The sequence below is a fragment of the Hyaena hyaena genome, unplaced genomic scaffold (assembly GCF_003009895.1).
Source record: "Hyaena hyaena isolate Hyena2069 unplaced genomic scaffold, ASM300989v1 scaffold_1631, whole genome shotgun sequence".
Taxonomy (NCBI): Eukaryota; Metazoa; Chordata; class Mammalia; order Carnivora; family Hyaenidae; genus Hyaena; species Hyaena hyaena.
In genome coordinates, this window is record NW_024082265.1 from 236372 (window position 1) to 255494 (window position 19123).

General features: G+C 37.1%; 1 protein-coding gene across 1 annotated transcript in view; it reads right to left on the bottom strand.

The window, feature by feature from the left end:
• The window catches only part of LOC120226227 (pregnancy zone protein-like), a 50376-nt gene extending 45214 nt beyond the window's left edge, over nucleotides 1-5162 (bottom strand). The window contains exons 1-6 of the mRNA XM_039224416.1: nucleotides 5038-5162; nucleotides 2920-3103; nucleotides 2027-2180; nucleotides 1815-1867; nucleotides 746-766; nucleotides 127-295 (exon numbers count right to left, since the gene is read on the bottom strand). Of these exons, the coding sequence (XP_039080347.1) occupies nucleotides 127-295; nucleotides 746-766; nucleotides 1815-1867; nucleotides 2027-2180; nucleotides 2920-3103; nucleotides 5038-5120 (664 nt within the window). The 5' untranslated portion in view covers nucleotides 5121-5162. The remainder of the gene's footprint in view (nucleotides 1-126; nucleotides 296-745; nucleotides 767-1814; nucleotides 1868-2026; nucleotides 2181-2919; nucleotides 3104-5037) is intronic.
• Nucleotides 5163-19123: the final 13961 nt, after the last annotated feature.

Genomic DNA, 19123 nt, shown 5'->3' on the forward strand with positions numbered 1-19123 from the left:
TAGAAAAAAAAGTGCTACTTTTCAACTATTATATGCTAGATTTTTGCTTGTACCTATGTATAAAAACTCTTAAACTCTTAACTACTCTACTGTCATAGATGTCTCGGTCACATGCAGAATTCTTACCATATTCCTTCACCTCAAAGGGGAACTGTAGTGTTCCTCCTGACTCCTTCTCCATCTTAATTGTGTAAGTGCCCAGGGTGGGCTCCATCGAGAGTGGGAAAGAGAACTGGCTGAGTCCTCCTTGCAGTCTGACACTTTGCCATTGGATAATTCGATTTTTCTTGGGATTCTATAGGTAAAAACATGAGTTCATGGAGACCATCGAAATACATATTTTGAGTAGAGGGACAGCTTTTCACAGAGGACGCATGGGGAGTTGGATGACAGTCAGCTGGCAAATTGACACCAAACGTGTTGACCAAAGGTTTCTAGGAATTCTTTGCTGAGAAAAAGGCATCAAGGTTACTAGCTATGAGATGTTACAAATTACAGTACCTTTTTTGAGACCACGGGCATCTGTTTTGGTCAGAAATATTGGAAGAGTCACTAAATTGTATCATCTCAGGGAATTTTGTTCTTTTATTTACATCTTATCCACTTTTCAGATGATTTAAGATAGAGAGGGAAAATAAGGTTTTGTTTTGGTGAAGTACTAGGGAGAAAGGAGGTGGCAGGAGGCGATGGAACATAACGTGTAGTAAGTCCACTACCCAACAGAGATGCATAAGGTCTTACCTACCTCAATATAAACCACCGAGAACTGTAAAGAGAAACAAAAGTATGAGTGTGAGGTAGAAGTTCGAAAAAGAAAGCCATAACATCAACATTGATAGCCTATCTGGATCAGAGGACATGAGTCTGTGTATATTTTTCTAACAAGGAAATGTGCCCCAGTTTGGTTTGCATGCACTTCACATGTTTAGTTTGGGACATATATCTCTTGAGAAGTCATGACTTCCCTTTTATGAAATAATGTACAATGGAGGAAACTTATACTTAGGTAAAAAGGTCAAAATAGTGAGTTCCTTTTGCAGCTAAAATTTATCTCTGAGAAATTCTCCATCTGTCTAAGAGAGAAATCAAGTTCACTTAGTTTCTTTTGTTTCATAAAAGTTACTGGGATTAAAAAATGTTTATTTATTTTTGGGGTGTCTGGGTGGCTCAGTTCGTTAAGCGACTGACTTCGGTTCAGGTCATGATCCCATAGTTAGTGGGTTTGAGCTATGTGTCAGGCTCTGTGCTGACAGCTGGGAGCCTCAAACCTGCTTCAGATTCTGCATCATCTCTCTCTCTCTCTCTCTCTCTCTCTCTCTCTCTCTGCCGTCTCCCAACTCATGCTCTGTCTTTTTCAAAAAATAAATAAACATTAAAATATTTTTTTAATGTTTATTTTTTGAGACAGAGGGAGAGAGAGCGAGAGAGAGCATGTGCACATACAGGAGCAGAATAGGAAGGGAGAGAGGTTAGGGGCGCAGAGAGAGAGAAAGACAGAGGATCCTAAGCTGGCTCTGGGCTGACAACAGAGAGTCCGATGCCGGGCTTGAACTCAGGAACTGCAAGGTCATAATCTGAGCTGAAGTCGGACACTTAACAGACTGAGCTTCCCGGGGGGGGTCCCCCAAATTACTGGGATCTTTAAAAAGATAATTTCAACTGAATATTTTTTTGATAATGTAGTTGATGAATGATCTCATTCTCCAGCAGCAGCAGATCTCTTATGAGATCAGATTGGTCTCACGGTTTTCAAAAGAATGGGCCTTAAGTTTGTATCTGGTTTCCCCTAACTCATCCACTGTTAGGAGACTTACCGTTTCGTTCACAGGGTGAAAATTGACATTCACAGAGACAATGCGGAATCTCACTGAAACATAGAGATTTTTCCCATGAAGCCCTCCGGTGGGGAATCCAAGGTAGTAACACAGATAACAGCATGCTTAAGTTTTCATGACCGCCGAATAAAGTAATAGACAACCACCCACCCACTCCTTAAAGTTGCCCTTGCCAATTTGGTTCCTTATACCTTCTTGTCCTGGTTTGTAGATGGGTTTGTCTGTTTGGGCAATGACAACGCTTTCTGCTCTCCGTATATTTATTATCTTCTTCTTTATGAACTGTTGGGTTGGCCCTCTCACCTCCACAGTAATGACCCCTGAGGAAGTGAACAGCTTTGGAATCTGTAAAACAGAAAAACATTGAAAAGTCTGCCGCGAACGTCAAAAGTCCTCTAAACGTCTCAGGTTTTCTGACTTTCTTTTTTCTCTGGTTAGTCCCAGAGCATTAGTAAGGGATAAATCAAGAATTCTGGACAATTCTGCTTCTGTAACATGACAGGAACACTTTGCTGATTTAAAGGGAATATGTCACTGAAATAAAACCAACTATTCAAACGGTCATGACAGGGAAGGCAATAACAAACTCTAATTTCCATATGATGGCATTAAAGTAATTATCAAATGCTATTTTCCAATGGTCAACATTACTGTTACATGTTGTCATTGGTAATAAGCCAGTATGAGTAATACTTTTAATACCGTTTAATACCTTATGTAGTAAAAAGTTTAAGGACAGTACAGTAACCATCAACCACTTGTGACATCTTAAGTCATTTAAATTTATGAATTTTGGTGCTTGTAATGGAAAATGGCATGGGCTTTATTTACCTCTGAAGGGTAGGAGCCAATGAAATCTTTCCTCTAACTACTATTCCCTTTCATATATTGCACTAGGACTGTTTGTAAATATTATGAAAGTGTATTCAGTAGAAACTTTCCTTTTTAGAATCTAATTTGAAATTTATTTTGTACTTCTCATATTTTTCATTATGCTTTTTTATTGCTGGGGGTCAGACTATAAGGCATTAGCTAATATGCTTTTTCTCTACTGAACTTCCAGATCCCAAAGAGTCCTACTGACAGTGAAGGGGCTGCAGAAGAAGGCGTTCTTCTCTGTCACTGTCTCTGTGAGGAGGGTACTGATCTGCATTCCGTAGTCCAGAATTATTTTCAGTGTCACTGTCTCATTCAGGCGACTCAGCATGACACAGGCCCTTTCAGGAACCCCAGTGTACAGCTGATATGGGACCAGCACCAGGTACTGCCTGTGGAGAAGAGGGGCCCAGGTCAACCACGGAAAGGTTAAAAAGACATCATGATTGTGGCTGTTTTCCAGATAATCTTTTCTGTAATCACCAAACATAGAACTATTCCTAAGCTATGGAGAAGCAATCTGTGAATCATTATGTGCTTTAAAATTTAGAAACAGATCAAGAAAATGGGATGATATATAATGGGATATGATTCACCTTTAGCAAAAGGAAATCCTATTGTTTGCAACAACATGGATGGGCTTTGAGGGCATTATAAGTGAAATATACCAGGGGAACCAGGGTGGCTCAGTCAGTTGAGATGGGATTGAACCTTGTGTTGGGCTCTGTGTTGAGTGTGGAGCCAGTTTGGAATTCTCTCCCCCACCCCATTCTTTTGTCCCTCTCTCCCACTCATGTGCACTCTCCCACTCTCTCTAAAGATATGTGTGTGTGTGTGTGTGTGTGTGTGTGTAATATGCCACAGAAAGATAATATTGCATGCTATCACTTATATAAACTCTTTAAAAATAAGTCAAATTCATAGAAACTGAATAAAAAATGGTTGAATGATTGCTTGGGGTGGGGCGAGGGGGAGCTGCTGTTGAAGGAAATAGAGAGTGGTTGGTAAAAGGGTACAAACTTTCAGTTATAATAAGATGAATAAAGTCTGAGGATACAATGTGTAACACGGTGACTATAGTCGATAACTCTGCATTGTATGAATGAAATTTGCTGGAAGTAGAATTAGACTGTTCTCACACACACACACAAAAGAAGAGAAGAGTAAATATTCAAGGAGATGGATGTGTTAATTAAGCCAATGGGAGGAATCCTTCCATTATCTGTGCAAATTAGACCATCGAGTTGTACACTTTAAATATCTTATAATTTTAATTGTCAATTATATATCTATCTATAAGGCTGAAAACATATGTTTTGGTTTTTTTTTAAGGAACAACAAAATGTGATTCACCAATGAATTGTCTATCTGGATTAAGTTCTCTTTGCTTCATAAGACTTATCGCCACACAAGTTTCTCTCTGAAAACTTAGGTGATGCCTCTTCCCTTGTATCCCTCACAGGGTCCAGGAGGAGGTAGGTCGTCTCTGTGAGCGTTCTCACAGAATCTTGCAATGCTTGCTTCTGGTTTTGCGCTGTCTTCCCTTATCTGCACACTATCCTTTTCTATTTTCCATACTGTGAGAGGTTGAGGACAGGGTCCACATTTTGCTAATCCATGTATTCTCAAGATCTAACACCAGCCCCTACAGGTTTGCTGAAGAGGTGAGTGATGTGACACAAGAATCCTGGCTTCTCTGAGAGTGATGCATACACCTTGGTGATCTCTGGGGAAAAATACAGAGACTGGGTTTTCTCACAATGGACTGACACTGCAGCCCTTTTCATGAGCCAATAAAGAATGTATCCTTGGGGTGCCTGGGTGGCTCAGTCGGTTGAGCGTCCGACTTCAGCTCAGGTCATGGTCTCACGGTTCGTGGGTTCGAGCCCCGCATCGGGCTCTGTGCTGATAGCTCAGAGCCTGGAGCCTGTTTCAGATTCTGTGCCTCCCTCTCTCTCTGATCCTCCCCTCCTCATGCTGTCTCTATCTCTCTCTCAAAAATAAATAAAATATTTAAAAAAAATAATGTATCAATGTTTTTCTTCCTGGTAGGAGTTCTATATTATTATTTAACAAATGTTGTATAATTCTGTATTCTTATTTGGTGAATGTTTCATAAATGTTACTGCCCTATGTCTCTGTGCTTTCTAGAATTAGAGTATGCCTCTTTCCACATGAGCAAAAACAACTTGTTGACCTTTCTAAGCTCCTACAACAGCAGATAATTTCACAGGACATCAGCAAATAAATAAGAGAGAAATATCAAGAAGCAGATAAAACAATGGGAAAGAGAAGGACAACAGAATTTTCTGAAAATGTTGCTTACGGTTTTGAGGTAGTGGATGCATCTCTGAGAAGAACCAGGAAAAATAGAATCAAGAGTGGATTGGGCAGTTGATTTCCCTTCATGCTGTGGAGAGAAACAGGAAATAAAAGGAATCTGGGCCCTTGATTCCTTGAACTCTGTTCTTGTTCTAGACTCACTGGTTTTTATTTCACCTGGTGGGCAGTGAAAGTAAACTGCTAACCATTTAGTTTTGTAACATATTAACTACTTCCAGTATAAAAAAATCAATTCCAGATTATTTCTATGACCATCAGTATTCTTTTATCCACTTTCTCAAATGTTCTGTCCTTGAAAAATATTACTTCCAAGCTACATTGGCTCTGATTATTAATCAGTACCTTACGTATTTTTAAGAAGGAGCAAAATGAATTATATGACTTGAGGAAATCAATTAGTTGTCTTTTTTTAAAAAAATTAATGTTTATTTATTTTTGAGAGAGAAATAGAGCACAAGTGAGGAAGGGGCAGAGAGAGAGGGAGACACAGAATCTGAAGCAGGCACCAGGTTCTGAGCTGGCAGCTGAGAGCCTGGTGCAGGGCTCGAACCTGTGAACCATGACGAGTTGAACAGAAGTTGTATCTTTAACCGACTGAGCCACCCTGTGGAGAACCTGATGCAGGGTTCAAATCCCGTGAACCATGATGACCTGAACAGAAGTTTTCACCTTAACCAAATGAGCCACCCAGGTGCCCCTCAGTTAGTATTCTTGACTTTCATTTTTTAAAAAGAACTAGGGGGAAGATGGGCATGGAGGAAGGCATTTGTGAGGATGAGCACTGGGTGTTATATGGAAACCAACTTGACACTAAACTATTTGTAAAAAAAAAATAACCTCATCTAAAAATTAATAAAAATACTAAAAAAAATAAAAGAACTATTAATGTAAATACATATCCCAAATATCTTGATAGTCCCAGGAACAGGCTTCATCCCATGTGGTTCTTTGATGAAACAAAGAAGTGAAATTTATCACAGGATTTTAAACACAATAACTCGAAAGACAATCTCTCCCTTGCTTAGCAGTTTAAAGCTTGCATTTTTTTATAGTTATCCTATGTTTGTTTATAAAGAAAATTGATCATTCATTAGGATACAACCCATGTAATACATACTTATTGTTTCTTAGTTCAGTGAACATCTAGAATATAAAGCCAATTAATTCATTTCATTCCCTAAGGAAATGACCTTTACTTGATGAATGCTCTTATTTAATTTTACCTTGAGCAATGTAAAACTATTTATCAATAGTGACTCATCATCCTATTGACTTTCCAAGGAGATTCAGGTGTTAGAATCTATTTTTATGGAATCCTGCAAACACGAAAGATCCCCACTATTACATGAATTGAACACCCCACAAAATGAAGAGTGCATATTTTGAATAGAGAATCGATTTAAGCTCTAAAATATGATGTGATGAAATACAGGCACTTCTGTGGAGGAAGTATATTTTGGTTTTGACATACATTTTTGTGAATAACCTGAAAGGGTGAGAAGTGAAGATAATTTACATGGCAACTCTTGCGAATTGTAAAACTACAGATACCTAAGATTTTAAAAATGTCATGGAGGATAATAAATTCAATGGGAGATATAATGCCAAGCCAAACAGAATAAACTGTAATAACACATTGTCCTAGCCCTTAGTAGTTGGCAGATGCTTGATGAACGAATGTAAAACTCTTCTGTTTCATTTTGGGCGGCACCGTCACTAGAATCTTTATGTTCTTTTCTATTGATTTCCTCAGTGCTCCCTCTCCTCCATTTCTGTACTGCCATAAATAACACCATTACCCTCTACCGACTTAATGTTGGATCGATTAACTTATAATAAATAATGAATGATTTTAAGAGGACCCTATGCTATTTTCCCAGGCATAATTAAACTTTTTGGATGTCCAACCACCCTCTATGTTGGCCAAATGCCTAATAATGGAAAATAAAAATCTGTATTTGGATGAAACAAAAATCATCATCATAGCTTGAACTTTGAGAATGGAAGAATATATTGGGTGTCATCAAGACTTTACCATTTTGATTTTCTAAGGTTAATTCCTTATCTTGAGAGAGAGAGACAGAGAGAGAGAGAGAGAGAGAGAGAATGAGCAGGGGAGGGGTAGAGAGAGAGGGATAGAATCCCAGGCTGGGCCTCAGCATGAAGCCTGACACAGGGCTTGATCCCACTACTGTGAGATCATAACCTGGGCCGAAATCAAGAGTCAATCACTTAACCGACTAAACCACCCAGACACCCTTATCATTTTGATTTTTTATTGCAAGTTTTTTCAGGTACATTTAAAATGTTTATTATATTCTTTCCAGAATTCTCAGCTAAGGTTTTTATACACTTTGGTCTTCAACCTTTCCTTCTTATATTCCCTAAAAGAATTTTTTTAAACATATAACTCCTCACACTTCCTTAACTTAAATTTTTAACCGTGTGCAAGATGACAAAAAAGCATATTATAAATCCTGATACTTAAAAAATAAAACTGCAATATCATTTTTCAAACACATGCGATGAAATGGGAATACCATGGTCATTTATTGCCTACCATCATCCATTTAAAACATACATGAACTCCTTTGTTACCAGTTGGAAATTTTACATCATTCTTGTTTCTTCTTGGTCTTGTATTTCCATCCTAATTCCCCACATAATTTTTTCCTGGTGTTATTCTTCACTACACCTTAATGAATACCTTATCATTCATTTCTGTAACTAAAGATAATCAAAATTATAAAAAAAGTTTTTTGTACCTGTAAGGCTCTGAGTAGGAATACAATTTTTTGGGTTGACTTATCATTACTTGTAATGATACTTATTAAGATCATACATATATACTACAATCTTAATAAATAAGCACCAGAGATAAAATTTTGTTTGAAAATAATTTCTTCATGAAAAAAATTGTGTATTTCATCCATCTGGTACCTTGGATGAATTTTGTATCCTTGGATGAATATTATTTATTGCTCGATTGAGACAAGTTTCCGCTCTCTATTTACATCCTGTTTTTTTCTATCTGATTCTAATTTTTTAAACCTTTATTTATTTTGAGGGAGAGAGAGAGCATGGGTAGGGCAGGGGCAGAGAGAGACTGAGAGAGAGAATCCCAAGCAGACTCTGCATTGTCAGCACAGAACCCGAGGTGGGGTTAGAATCTACAAACCGTGAGGTCATGACCTGAATTGAAACAGGAATCGATGCTTAACCAACTGAGCCACCCAGGTGACCCGATTCTATTCTATTTTTATTCTAAAATATTCCTGTTCTGTTTCCTATCATAAAGGTGTAGGCTCCAAGGCAACTTTTTTAAATAAAGACACAGAAATGAGAGAAGTTCTATTAGAACAATATCATTTAATTATTTAGGCATCTAGGTTATAAATCAAAGGTCACGTTATAATAATTATTAAAATAATTTTAGTTACCTATCAGCTAAAAAAATAGCCTCCTTAATTTTGTTGAGAGCCAAGTATTGGAAACTAGGTCAATTGCTAAAGAATTTGGATGATTCATTAGAATCATCCTCATATTCAGTCCCTAGAAAGTACACAAAAAATACTTAACAGCACTTATAAATGGCACCTGATTGTTGCTTTCTTACTTAAAGACACACACTTAATATACTTAAGAAATTTTGGAAAATTGAAATATCTTTAATTTGATTATACTTTTATAAATATAAAACTCATAAAATTCCTTAGCTTATTTTGTAAATGATGACTTACACATTTAACTGATTAAATTTCTAGAGAATGTTTGCCAATAAAGCTAATTTTGCAAAGCCAGTTCTTGTTGTCAAAATAATTGGTCAAATGAAACATTTCTGATAGTACAACTATTCCTTCATTTTTAATTCTAATAAGCCTATAAATATGCATCCCTATGACAATTGTCTGACTTCTAAATTCTGAGATAAAGTAGGATCTTCCTGGGTATTTGTTGCTTAGATGAAGACAGTTGGCTTCAGTATTTCTTCTCATGCTCTCTGCTTTCTTCCTATGGAACTCTCAGGAGCAATAGACATTGACAAGAGTTGCAGAAAAGAGGTGGGGGATTTACATGATAGTTATTTCTGCCACCCACCCTTATGATATGTGTGAGTACAGAGAATTCAAAAATGAGCCTAAATTACCTATTTATAATGTTATATTTTTTTATGCCAGGAATAGGTTTAAGACAGATGGATGAATAAGGTCAACAATGAGCTTTGATGACTTAAGGGAATTTTTGCAAATATCAATATTTTGAATTGTCCTTTTGGAAGAGGTGAGCAAGAAGATTTCTATTGCAAGATAGATCTAAAATACATAGAAGTATAAGTTAAAGTTCATATATTAAAATAGATATGCAAATTGTGCTTTGATTATATTATCAACATTATGCACCTGGTCTTAGCCCAAAGGCTGAAAAGCGATTATAGTATCAACATTATGATAATGATTTTATATAATCGTTACCCACAAAAATCATAGGACTATTGATCATGCAGTTTTTAGGGATTCAGAAATGATGTTGAAATAAGTTGAGGCCAAAGCTGAATGTTAAAGACAGGTTTTAGCCAAATGATAAGGTCAGAGATCAATGTCACAGTATTCTGATTTTGAATAGTAGGTAGCCACGAAACTCACGTGAATGAACATAGAGTAATGAAATTCCAAGCATCAGTTTAATAGACACTTAATAAATATTTGTTGAATGAAGTAAAAAATAAAGTAGTTTGACATCATTTCCTGGCTAAAATCATGTTCATATAAGCAAGAAAAGTGTCTAGAAAAGAAGAAATGTGAAATACAATGTGAGAATATTATAACTGAGCTTGAAGTAGGACCAGGGGTTAACACAATAGACTCACTTGTTGAACTGCCCGGGATGAAATCCCAGGTCTCTCGCTTCCTGTGCCGTCTTGGGCAAATTGCACAACCTCTCAGTGCTTCTGCTTCTTCACCTGTAAAATTGAATTAATAACAATAATTGCTGTATGACTGGATTACATCCGTTAACATGCAAATGATTACTGTTATTTACTGCTACATGAAAAAGAGAACAAAACGTAAATTATGGCTCTAATTATGCATTAAGTATTTACATAAATGAGGATTAGAGGAGAATAAGAAAACATGAAGAGTTGACTTTGTATTACTAATAATGCTGATATAATGTTAATTGAACAGATCAATTTTTTTAAAATTCTTAAAATAAATCTATTTTAAAAAACTTTATGAAAGTCATCATTACCTTTGGACAGATTTCTAAACCAATGTTATTTTCAAAGAAAAGTATATTTACAGAGCATTGAGCAACTGTGAGTGGGTGAGAATGAATGTCCTTGCCACCTTAGTGTATGTTGAGTAGGGGGGAGAGTTAGAAGCATTGCCAGGTGTAGAATAAAGTTAAAACTCGTATTAACACACATGGGACATTCATAGCAATGTTTTTAATGGATAAAAGAAGCAGAAATCCAGGCTGTGATCATTTATCCTCTATAATAAATTGCTGATCTGGGGTATCTATTTTTTTCTCCCTGTGACTATTTGACTTAGTAGAGAGCAGGCTGGAAAATTCTGGGGCGTAAAGGACACATTCTTATCTGTTAAGTATTTCCAGTTAGATTTTGAGAAGCAAGGCGAATGATAACAAGAATATAAGGAATATGCTTTTTGGGGAGGGAAGGGTCTTATTAGAAAGACTCATGTTTAATATCACCATGCTGATTCAGAGATCAGGCCAACGGGCTTGTCAGCTGAGCTGTGATTCTTTATTTAGATTGCAGTAGTATTTTCTTCATGGACATCATTGAAAACTGCTCCAGTGGCAAAGTAATGTTGTCTGCAGTTCAATTTCCTGCCTCTGATTACTCATTTGGAAATTTTGCTCAGGAGAATCACATTTTCCATGCCCGCACAGCCCTCCCCCACAGTCCTGCAGTCCTGAGTCTCCTCATGCCCAAACTGCTGATTCCACCTTGTCTGCTTTGGCCATACTGGACTAACTTTCCTCCAGGACCTAGAAGCTTTCCCACCTTAAAAACTTTGTGCTTTTTATTCCCTTCACCTGGATTCCTCTTCTCCCAGATGCTGACATGGCGAACTTCCTCATGTTCTACCTTTGCTTACCTATCATCTTCTCAATGAGAAGTGTCATGCCTCATGGGCACACGATTCTTCACTCATTTATTCAATGAGTAATGAGTTAATGCTTGCAATTACTAACAGAGCAAGGGAGGTCAGTAGTACCACAAGATAGGGAGGTAGACAGCCATTTTAAAAGCTGTGATCAGCATAATGCTTATCATTTTCTGACATGTTATATAATGCCTTTCTTATTATATTTATTGCTTATTGCCTGGCACCTCTCACTGGAATATAAATTATGTTTTGTTGATCACTGATTCTTGTGAATGGGAGCTATATCCAATAATAACAAGCATCCAATCATTGTTGAGTAAATGAATGAAGAAACATGAGCCCATGAGACATGACACTTGCTTTTTCTCTCTTACAAAGTAAATAAAAATTATAAAAGAATCAATGGAACTGTAGGTATATATTTGATATGGAACAAACAATAACATTTCAAATGAGTTAAGATTTACCTAATGTATTGTTGAGCTTGTCTTTCTGCAAGAAATCACCTAACAAGATTCAATTATATACTTTTATCAACAGAACACAGGACATTGCTTCCTTTTTGCCAATGACATGGGAAAAAATACATATCTTGTACATGTAAACATGTTTTTAAATGGTCAAGATATCAGCTAATGTAAGAAAGATAGAAATGCAGTTCTCTTTCATACTTGTCCATTTTATTATTGTTTCTGATGGTAGAATATTTCTATATAATATTTTTCAGGTATTTTTAAAATAAAGCTTTTGTAAAATGATAGAAAACTCTTTTTTTGAGTCCAGATAACTTATTCCATAGCCAGTGAATGACCGGAGAGTCAAGGTCAAAGGTCAGTGTCAGTGGTAAACATGTTTTCATAATTGGTTTTGTAATAAAATAATAGTGTATAGCAATAACTAAGAGTAACATAACAGTTTCTGAATCCTGATTTTTTTCCAAATAAAAGTGTGACTCTGAGAGATGCTATTCTGCAATTTTCTAAGAAGACGATAAGCATACATTAAATTTTTTTAAAGATTTGTTTATTTTTGAGAGACAGAGAAGGAATGGGAGAGGGGCAGAGAAAGAGGAAGACACAGAATCAGAAGCAGCCTCCAGACTCTGAGCTGTCAGCACAGAGCCCAATATGGAGCTTGAACTCACGAACCATGAGATCATGACCTGAACCACCCAGGAGCGCCAGTAAGCATACATTTTTAAGGAACAACTCAGAAAAAAAAAAAGTTTATTGTTTTCAGGGACAGATGTTTTATGCTGAAAATCTTTTTAAAAGGGATCTTTTAGTTACCCAGATCTCCTAAAAGAGCTCCAAGCTAGAGGAAAGAGGGACAAATGTTGTGAGAAAAAGAAGTTATGCCCTATGTGCCTTCTCCAACTACTAGGTTGTATTCAACAATGCGGCAATTACATCATGGCAAATGTCCTTCCTTCGGGCAGGGAAAATCCACCAACAGGGGAATTGCTGCCTATCTTTTGATCTAAGACTTTTGAGAACAACAAGCCTGGTGAAACTCCTCATGCCAAGAAACAAGGCAAGGGCAGTTGGATGGAAAATCATCCCCTCTCTATCCTCCATGTTCCACATACACCAGATTTCTTTGGGGACTTCCAAGTAGTGTGCAGGATTTCAAGGTTTTTCACAGATTCTTGTGGGGATTTATCAGTCAAGATTTTGAGACAAAATTGCGAAGTTTTAAGTGTTTTTTAAATAACTGCTTATTTTGTCATTTGTTTGTTTGTTTATTTATTTATTTATTTATTTATTTATTTATTTATTTATTTATTTTTAAGTAGTCTCCACACCCAGCACTGAGCAATGCAGGGCTTGAACTCATGACTCTAAGATCAAGATCTGTGCTGAAATCAAGAGTCTGATGCCTAACTGACTGAGGCACCCAGGCACCCCAAAGTTTGAGATGTTTAAAATAAATTCCATAAGAGCTTCTTGTGCATTTCACTCCACATCTTTCCCAAGAAATCAATCCAACATTACTAATGTATCATTATATTTATGATATTATTTTTTTTTCACCAAATCAGAAGCGGAAAGATGGAACTCTATTTGCCAAAAATGTAGACTAACAAAAATAGGTTCTTTCTCTTACTTATCTGTTGGCAAATCAATTGACAAATGTATTACAAGAAACAGGGAAAAACAAGCCCCATGAAGCTATTGGAAGTAAGCTGATTACTATTAACACTTAAATCTGAGAATTATTTTTAGGATTTCTCTGTAAATTGCAATTTACAGACTGCTCACGCTGTCTCTCTCTCTCTCTTAGAAATAAATAAAACATTAAAAAAAAAAAAGGAAGTTAGAACTTTTGCAAGATTGTGAGAAAAGTCCAGAAATGGAAACAATTGTACTTTCAGGGTAATGCTTTCTAATGCAAAACAAGTAATTCCATGAAAAGGTGAAATAATTAGAGATATGGTTAAAATCGTGTAATATACTGTTAAAATAATGAACAAGTTAAAAATGAAACCTGAAAAAGAGAAAAATAAATGTGTGCTAAAGAAAAAAGGTCAAATATGAAAAATAAGACAAAGTAGTAAAAAACAGAAAGTAGTTGTTGACCTAATAAAGAAGTAAACCGGGGAAAGCTCAAATTTTACAGAAAAAGATGAATTTATTTGGGAATTGCAGAGGAATTGCAATTCAGACACACAAACTCTAGCAAGCTACAGGCAAGTGTGTTGAGGGTTTGGGGTTGGCTGTATTTATGAGAAGGGAATGGAAAGGGGGAAGAAGTCACTTAGAATCTGTTAAAATATAAGGCATAGACCAGCGTTGACAAGTCCCCAAGCAGAAAAAACCAGTTTAATCATACACATAAATCTCAAGTCAACTTTTTGTGAGATCGTCCTGACCTAGTTCATTGCTCGTGTCTCTGGAAACCATAAGCAAAAATTTCCACAATGTTCCTGACCAATTCTGTATCATTTAAGAAAAGTCCAACATTATATGTTATCAGGAAATCAGGAATCCCAGTGTTATGGGAAATCAGCCTCTCTCTCGTTCCTTATGTTTTTTTCTCTTGAGGGCACATGCATGAGATTTTCCATTTTCCATTTTAGAAATTCTTTCACATCAGTCTCCCTCTCCCTCCCCCCCACATTTCCCCCTTTGATCAAGATCTTTCATAGAAAACAATGCTGATCAATTATGTCATTCAGGAGCTGTTTGTTAATTTTTGTTATAAAAGTATAGTTCTTTAGAGATTGTACTGTATGTTCCATGGAGCTGACAAGGGCTGAACTCAGGTGCAGCGGTCCTTTTCCATGAAGCCGAGGAGGACCATCCTTATGTGTCTTGTACCACAGAGGACAGATATGATATGGGATTTCACTGGCCTTATTTGAACAAGAGGGTTGAACACGAAGGATCCCAGCTATGTCCCTCTACGGTGGATGGCTTCATTTCCATGGTTAGTTGAGTTTCAGGAAAAGCCTTTGAAAGGAAAAGAACTTTATTTTGTACCTACATTTGGGAAGAAGACATTTATTTACTTATACAAAACCATAGGAATTTAAGAAAACAAGTAAACTGATGACCAAAACCTCAATGACAGCTAGTGATTAAAATGTACTTCTCAGCCAATTTGCCCAATTGCCTATGCTTAGTAGATCAAAAACGTCTCAAGTTCCAGGAGTCTGGCCAAATTCTGCTAGCAGCCTGATATGGTATTTCATTATTTTTAGTGCTTGTGTTATTTTTTTCAGATGACAGACATAAAAACAACATTATTCTCTAAGGGGGGAACATATTCCCCCTGTGGAGCAGAATTAGGGCTCTGCAGTATTGTAGCACTACTCCTGGAAGGCTTATTCGGACATGCTGACAGTCAAAAGCTCGGACAGAAGCATTGAAAGTGGTAGACATGACTATAGAGAGATCACAGATTGCTTTTTCAAGGTCTGCTACCCCAATCCAAGCTCAAAAGTCTCTGGAGAAAGCATGCCCCTAACTCTTTCTATCTACTATAGGGACATTTGTAGACATCCACTCAAAATTATAACCTTCCCAGTTCTGCTGTTTCCTTTTAAATTGATAGGAGAAAGACTCTACTTTAGATATATAAGCAATAGAGAAAAGAGTTTCTTTTTTTTAATTAAAAAAATTATATCCAAGTTACTTATCATATAGTGCAATAGTGATTAAGGAGTAGATTCCTTAAGGGGCGCCTGGGTGGCTTAGTCGGTTAAGCGTCCGACTTGCGCTTAGGTCATGATCTCACGGTTCGTGGGTTCGAGCCCCGCATCAGGCTCTGTGCTGACTGCCAGCTCAGAGCCTGGAGCCTGTTTCAGTCCGTGACTCCCTCTCTCTCTGACCCTCCCCTGCTCACGCTGTCTCTCTCTCTCTCTCTCTCCTAGAAATAAATAAAAAAACATTAAAAAAAAGGAGTAGATTCCTTAAGCCTCTTACCCATTTAGCCCACCCCCCTTCCCAAAACCCCTCTAGTAACCCTCTGTTTGTTCTCCATATTTAAGTCTCTTATGTTTTGTCCCCATCCCTGTTTTTATATTCTTTTTGCTTCCCTTCTCTTATGTTCATCTGTTTTGTATCTTAAAGTCTTCATATGAGTGAAGTCATATGATATTTGTCTTTCTCTGACTGACTAATTTCACTTAATATAATACCCTCTAGTTCCATCCACATAGTTGCAAATGGAAAGATTTCATTCTTTTTGATTGCTGACTAATACTCCATTGTGTATATATATACACCACATCTTCTTTATCCATTCATCTGTAGATGAACATTTGGGCTCGAAGAGAGTGTTTCTAATTTTGGCATCAGGAGTGAGGGCAACGATCTCACAATGTCCCTTCCAATTAAGGGGAAGTATAGAATATGCACTTTTTTCCACATAAAAAGAAATATCCAGTGTATTCTAAGCATAGGACATAGTTGGGCATAGTTGGGTCCCTTTGACCATATTCATTTTTGTAAAATGAAAGAGAGAATATCATGATCAGGAGTATAATCATTTCCATGGAGCACATGATAATCTGGTTTGCTAACATTATGGGAATGGTTATGTGAACATCTTAAGTTTTTATAGACCTGAAGTAACAAGTGAGTTGATGTAATATCAGTAAGATTTTGGTGGAAGTCTAGATATCTAGGGAAAAAGATATCTAGGGGAAAAGCAAGTGGAATTAAGTTTCGCTCATGTTTATTTAGGTTATATAAAATAACATAGTTATAAATGTTTAGTGGGAGATATCCTAGAGTGTTTCCATTTTTATAATAGTTTTCAAAACAAAAATTCTGGGTAAGAGCCCAGACCTGATTGATTGTATCCCTTTATAAGTAAGGGATACCCAATGGAAAGCCATAATATTTGGCACCAATCTTCTAGAAAGAGGACATGAATGGTTTCAAAGTTACCACAGGAAGATCCATTATCTTTACCAGACAGGTTTCGCCATCTGTCTAAAGACAGGAGCCGGACCACAATTTGGGTTCATCATGAGCATTATTTGCTCTGGCACAAATCCAGTAATCAGTATGGTAGCAGAATCAGAGAGTTTCTGTAAGGTGGGGATAAAATGATGTGTTAAAGCTAAAGTAAAGAACGGCAGGAAAACTAGAGAAAGGTCAGTGGAAGGCCCGAATGGCATAAAATATTAAACATAGAGTAATTCTAAAAATGTTAAGTTATACAAGTCTGGTGTGTATATCTCGGGTAAGTTGTCTACTTCAGATGCTATCTGCCTCAGTTCCCAGAAATTTTCATTTTCAGGTCACTAGTTGGTGTACAAGTCCATTCAGATTTGGGAGCTTTTTTGAGGTTCCATGAATCCAGGAGTCTGTTCCTTGAAGTCTGGCTGCACAGAGATTAGCTAATGATAACATTTGGTAGAGGTTTTGCCAGGGAGGTTGAAGCACTTTTTTGGAGCTGTCTTTCCAATAAAAAAAACGTTTCTAGGCTGTAAGTTGTGATGTGTGTCTTCATCCAGAATGCACTGTGGAAAGATTTTTCTACCAGAGCATAATTGTTTTCTAGATACCTGATCGGGCCTTTGCAAAATTGGAGTATATCCCCTTTCATTAGTTGTGGGTAAAAACAAGTGTGTGTGTATGGGGGGGGGGTCTAGGTGCATCAGTTGTCCTGTAATTATTTCTAAAGGCAGAAGTTTATGCATTCTGAAGGAAGTGGATATAAGATATAGAAGAACCAATGGTAATACTTTTGGCCAGAGTGTTTGGAGAGTTTCGACTATTTTAGCTAACTAAGTCTTAATAATTCCACTTGTATGCTTGACCAGTCTGGAAGACTGAGGATAATAAGCACAATGGTAGAGTTGCAGAACTGGCCATACAGTGCACACTTACCAAAGTATTTGAACAATAAAGTGGATTCTATGATCCACTGGAGGAAGGGAGGTGGGCAGAAGTTTTTTCCTCAAGTTAGAATGATCTATTCTAATGGGGTTTTAGGTACAGAAGAGGCAGTCAGTTACCTGTCTACCTGGGAAAACTTCAGTTCAATGTGAAAACATTGAAACCATTACTAGAACACACTTACAGCCATAAGATGGAAGCAATTGTATGAAATTCATTTGCCAAACCTAGAATAGTCCATTGGGTAAATAAAAATGTCCAGGAGAAGCAGATAGGTTTCCCTGGGTTAAATCTAGGACAGATGGAACAAACAAGATAAGCACTTTTCGCGGCCTTGCCAATGATTCACCACCAATATTGACTCATGAATGTTGTCATTTTATCCGTTGACTAATGACTTTCCATGTGTAATAGTTAATATTGGAAACTTTAGATTTTTTCTGGCAGAACCGGTTTGTTATTGGGTCTGAATCAGAGTTGCTTTTCCTCATAAAACAAACATCCCTTAGTTCTCCAATTTTGTTTTTCCTATTCAGAGGCCAATTTTTGTATTTCTCTGGTTAATTCTCTTAGGTCATCACCAGGGAAAGTCGTTTTCTTGTCTCTGAATTCCATGGTTTTGTGGAGACATCAGCAAGGTGGTTTCTTAGGGCTTCCAGAGAGTCAGACTTAAAGTGCCCAGGGACTGTGATAATATCTAGATCTGCTAGTAGGTGCATAGCATCAAATAAATTTTGGACATAAGGACCATTTTTAACTTTGTCTTTGTTAGACGTAAGGAAACCCCACTGTTTCCACAACATTCCAAAATCATGGGCTAGCCCATGGGCTGTCAGTATAGATGTTTGTGGTTTTACTTTTAGCTAGAATATATGATTGACTAAGAGCATATAATTCAGCTTGTTGGGATGAAATGGCCAAAGGTAAAGGTGCAGCCTCACTGACTTCAAGGGGAGGTGATATCAATATCCAGTGTAATACTTACCATTTCCCTTTTGCATGTAAGAGCCATCAGTAAACCCTGAGAAATCAACATTTTTTCCAACTGATTTCTTGTAAGTGATCGTTTAGTAGGTGAAAGTCAAACAATCAAAGTTAAACAGCCATGGGGATTTTGTCCACTGAGGAAGCAAGTAAGGTAGCAAGGTTGAGATCATAGCAATAAATGAGAGTGATGTGAGGGGTGGTTAGCAATCCAATTTCATAAGAGGCAAGATGACTTGCTGCAAGGTATTGAGTGTGATATGAATTCAAGAGAGCTTTCACAGCATGAGGTACAAAGACGGTCAAAAAGGATGCCATAGCTATTTTTTTCAGTGGCCTTTACCAGAGTGCTGGACGGTTCTAAGGCATGGGGGTAACCTCAGACTATGAGATCTCATTGTTGGCTGCAGTAACCTAGAAGTTGGTGTTACCCCCCCACCCCCCATCTTTGGGTAGGTACTCTAGAGGCATTTTCCTCTTTTTCATATACAACAACAAAAAAGGATAACTGATAAATTTGGATGTCCAAGGCCAGGTGGATTTATTCAATTTTCCTTCAAGGTTTTATTTATTTTTAAGGTTTATTTCTTCT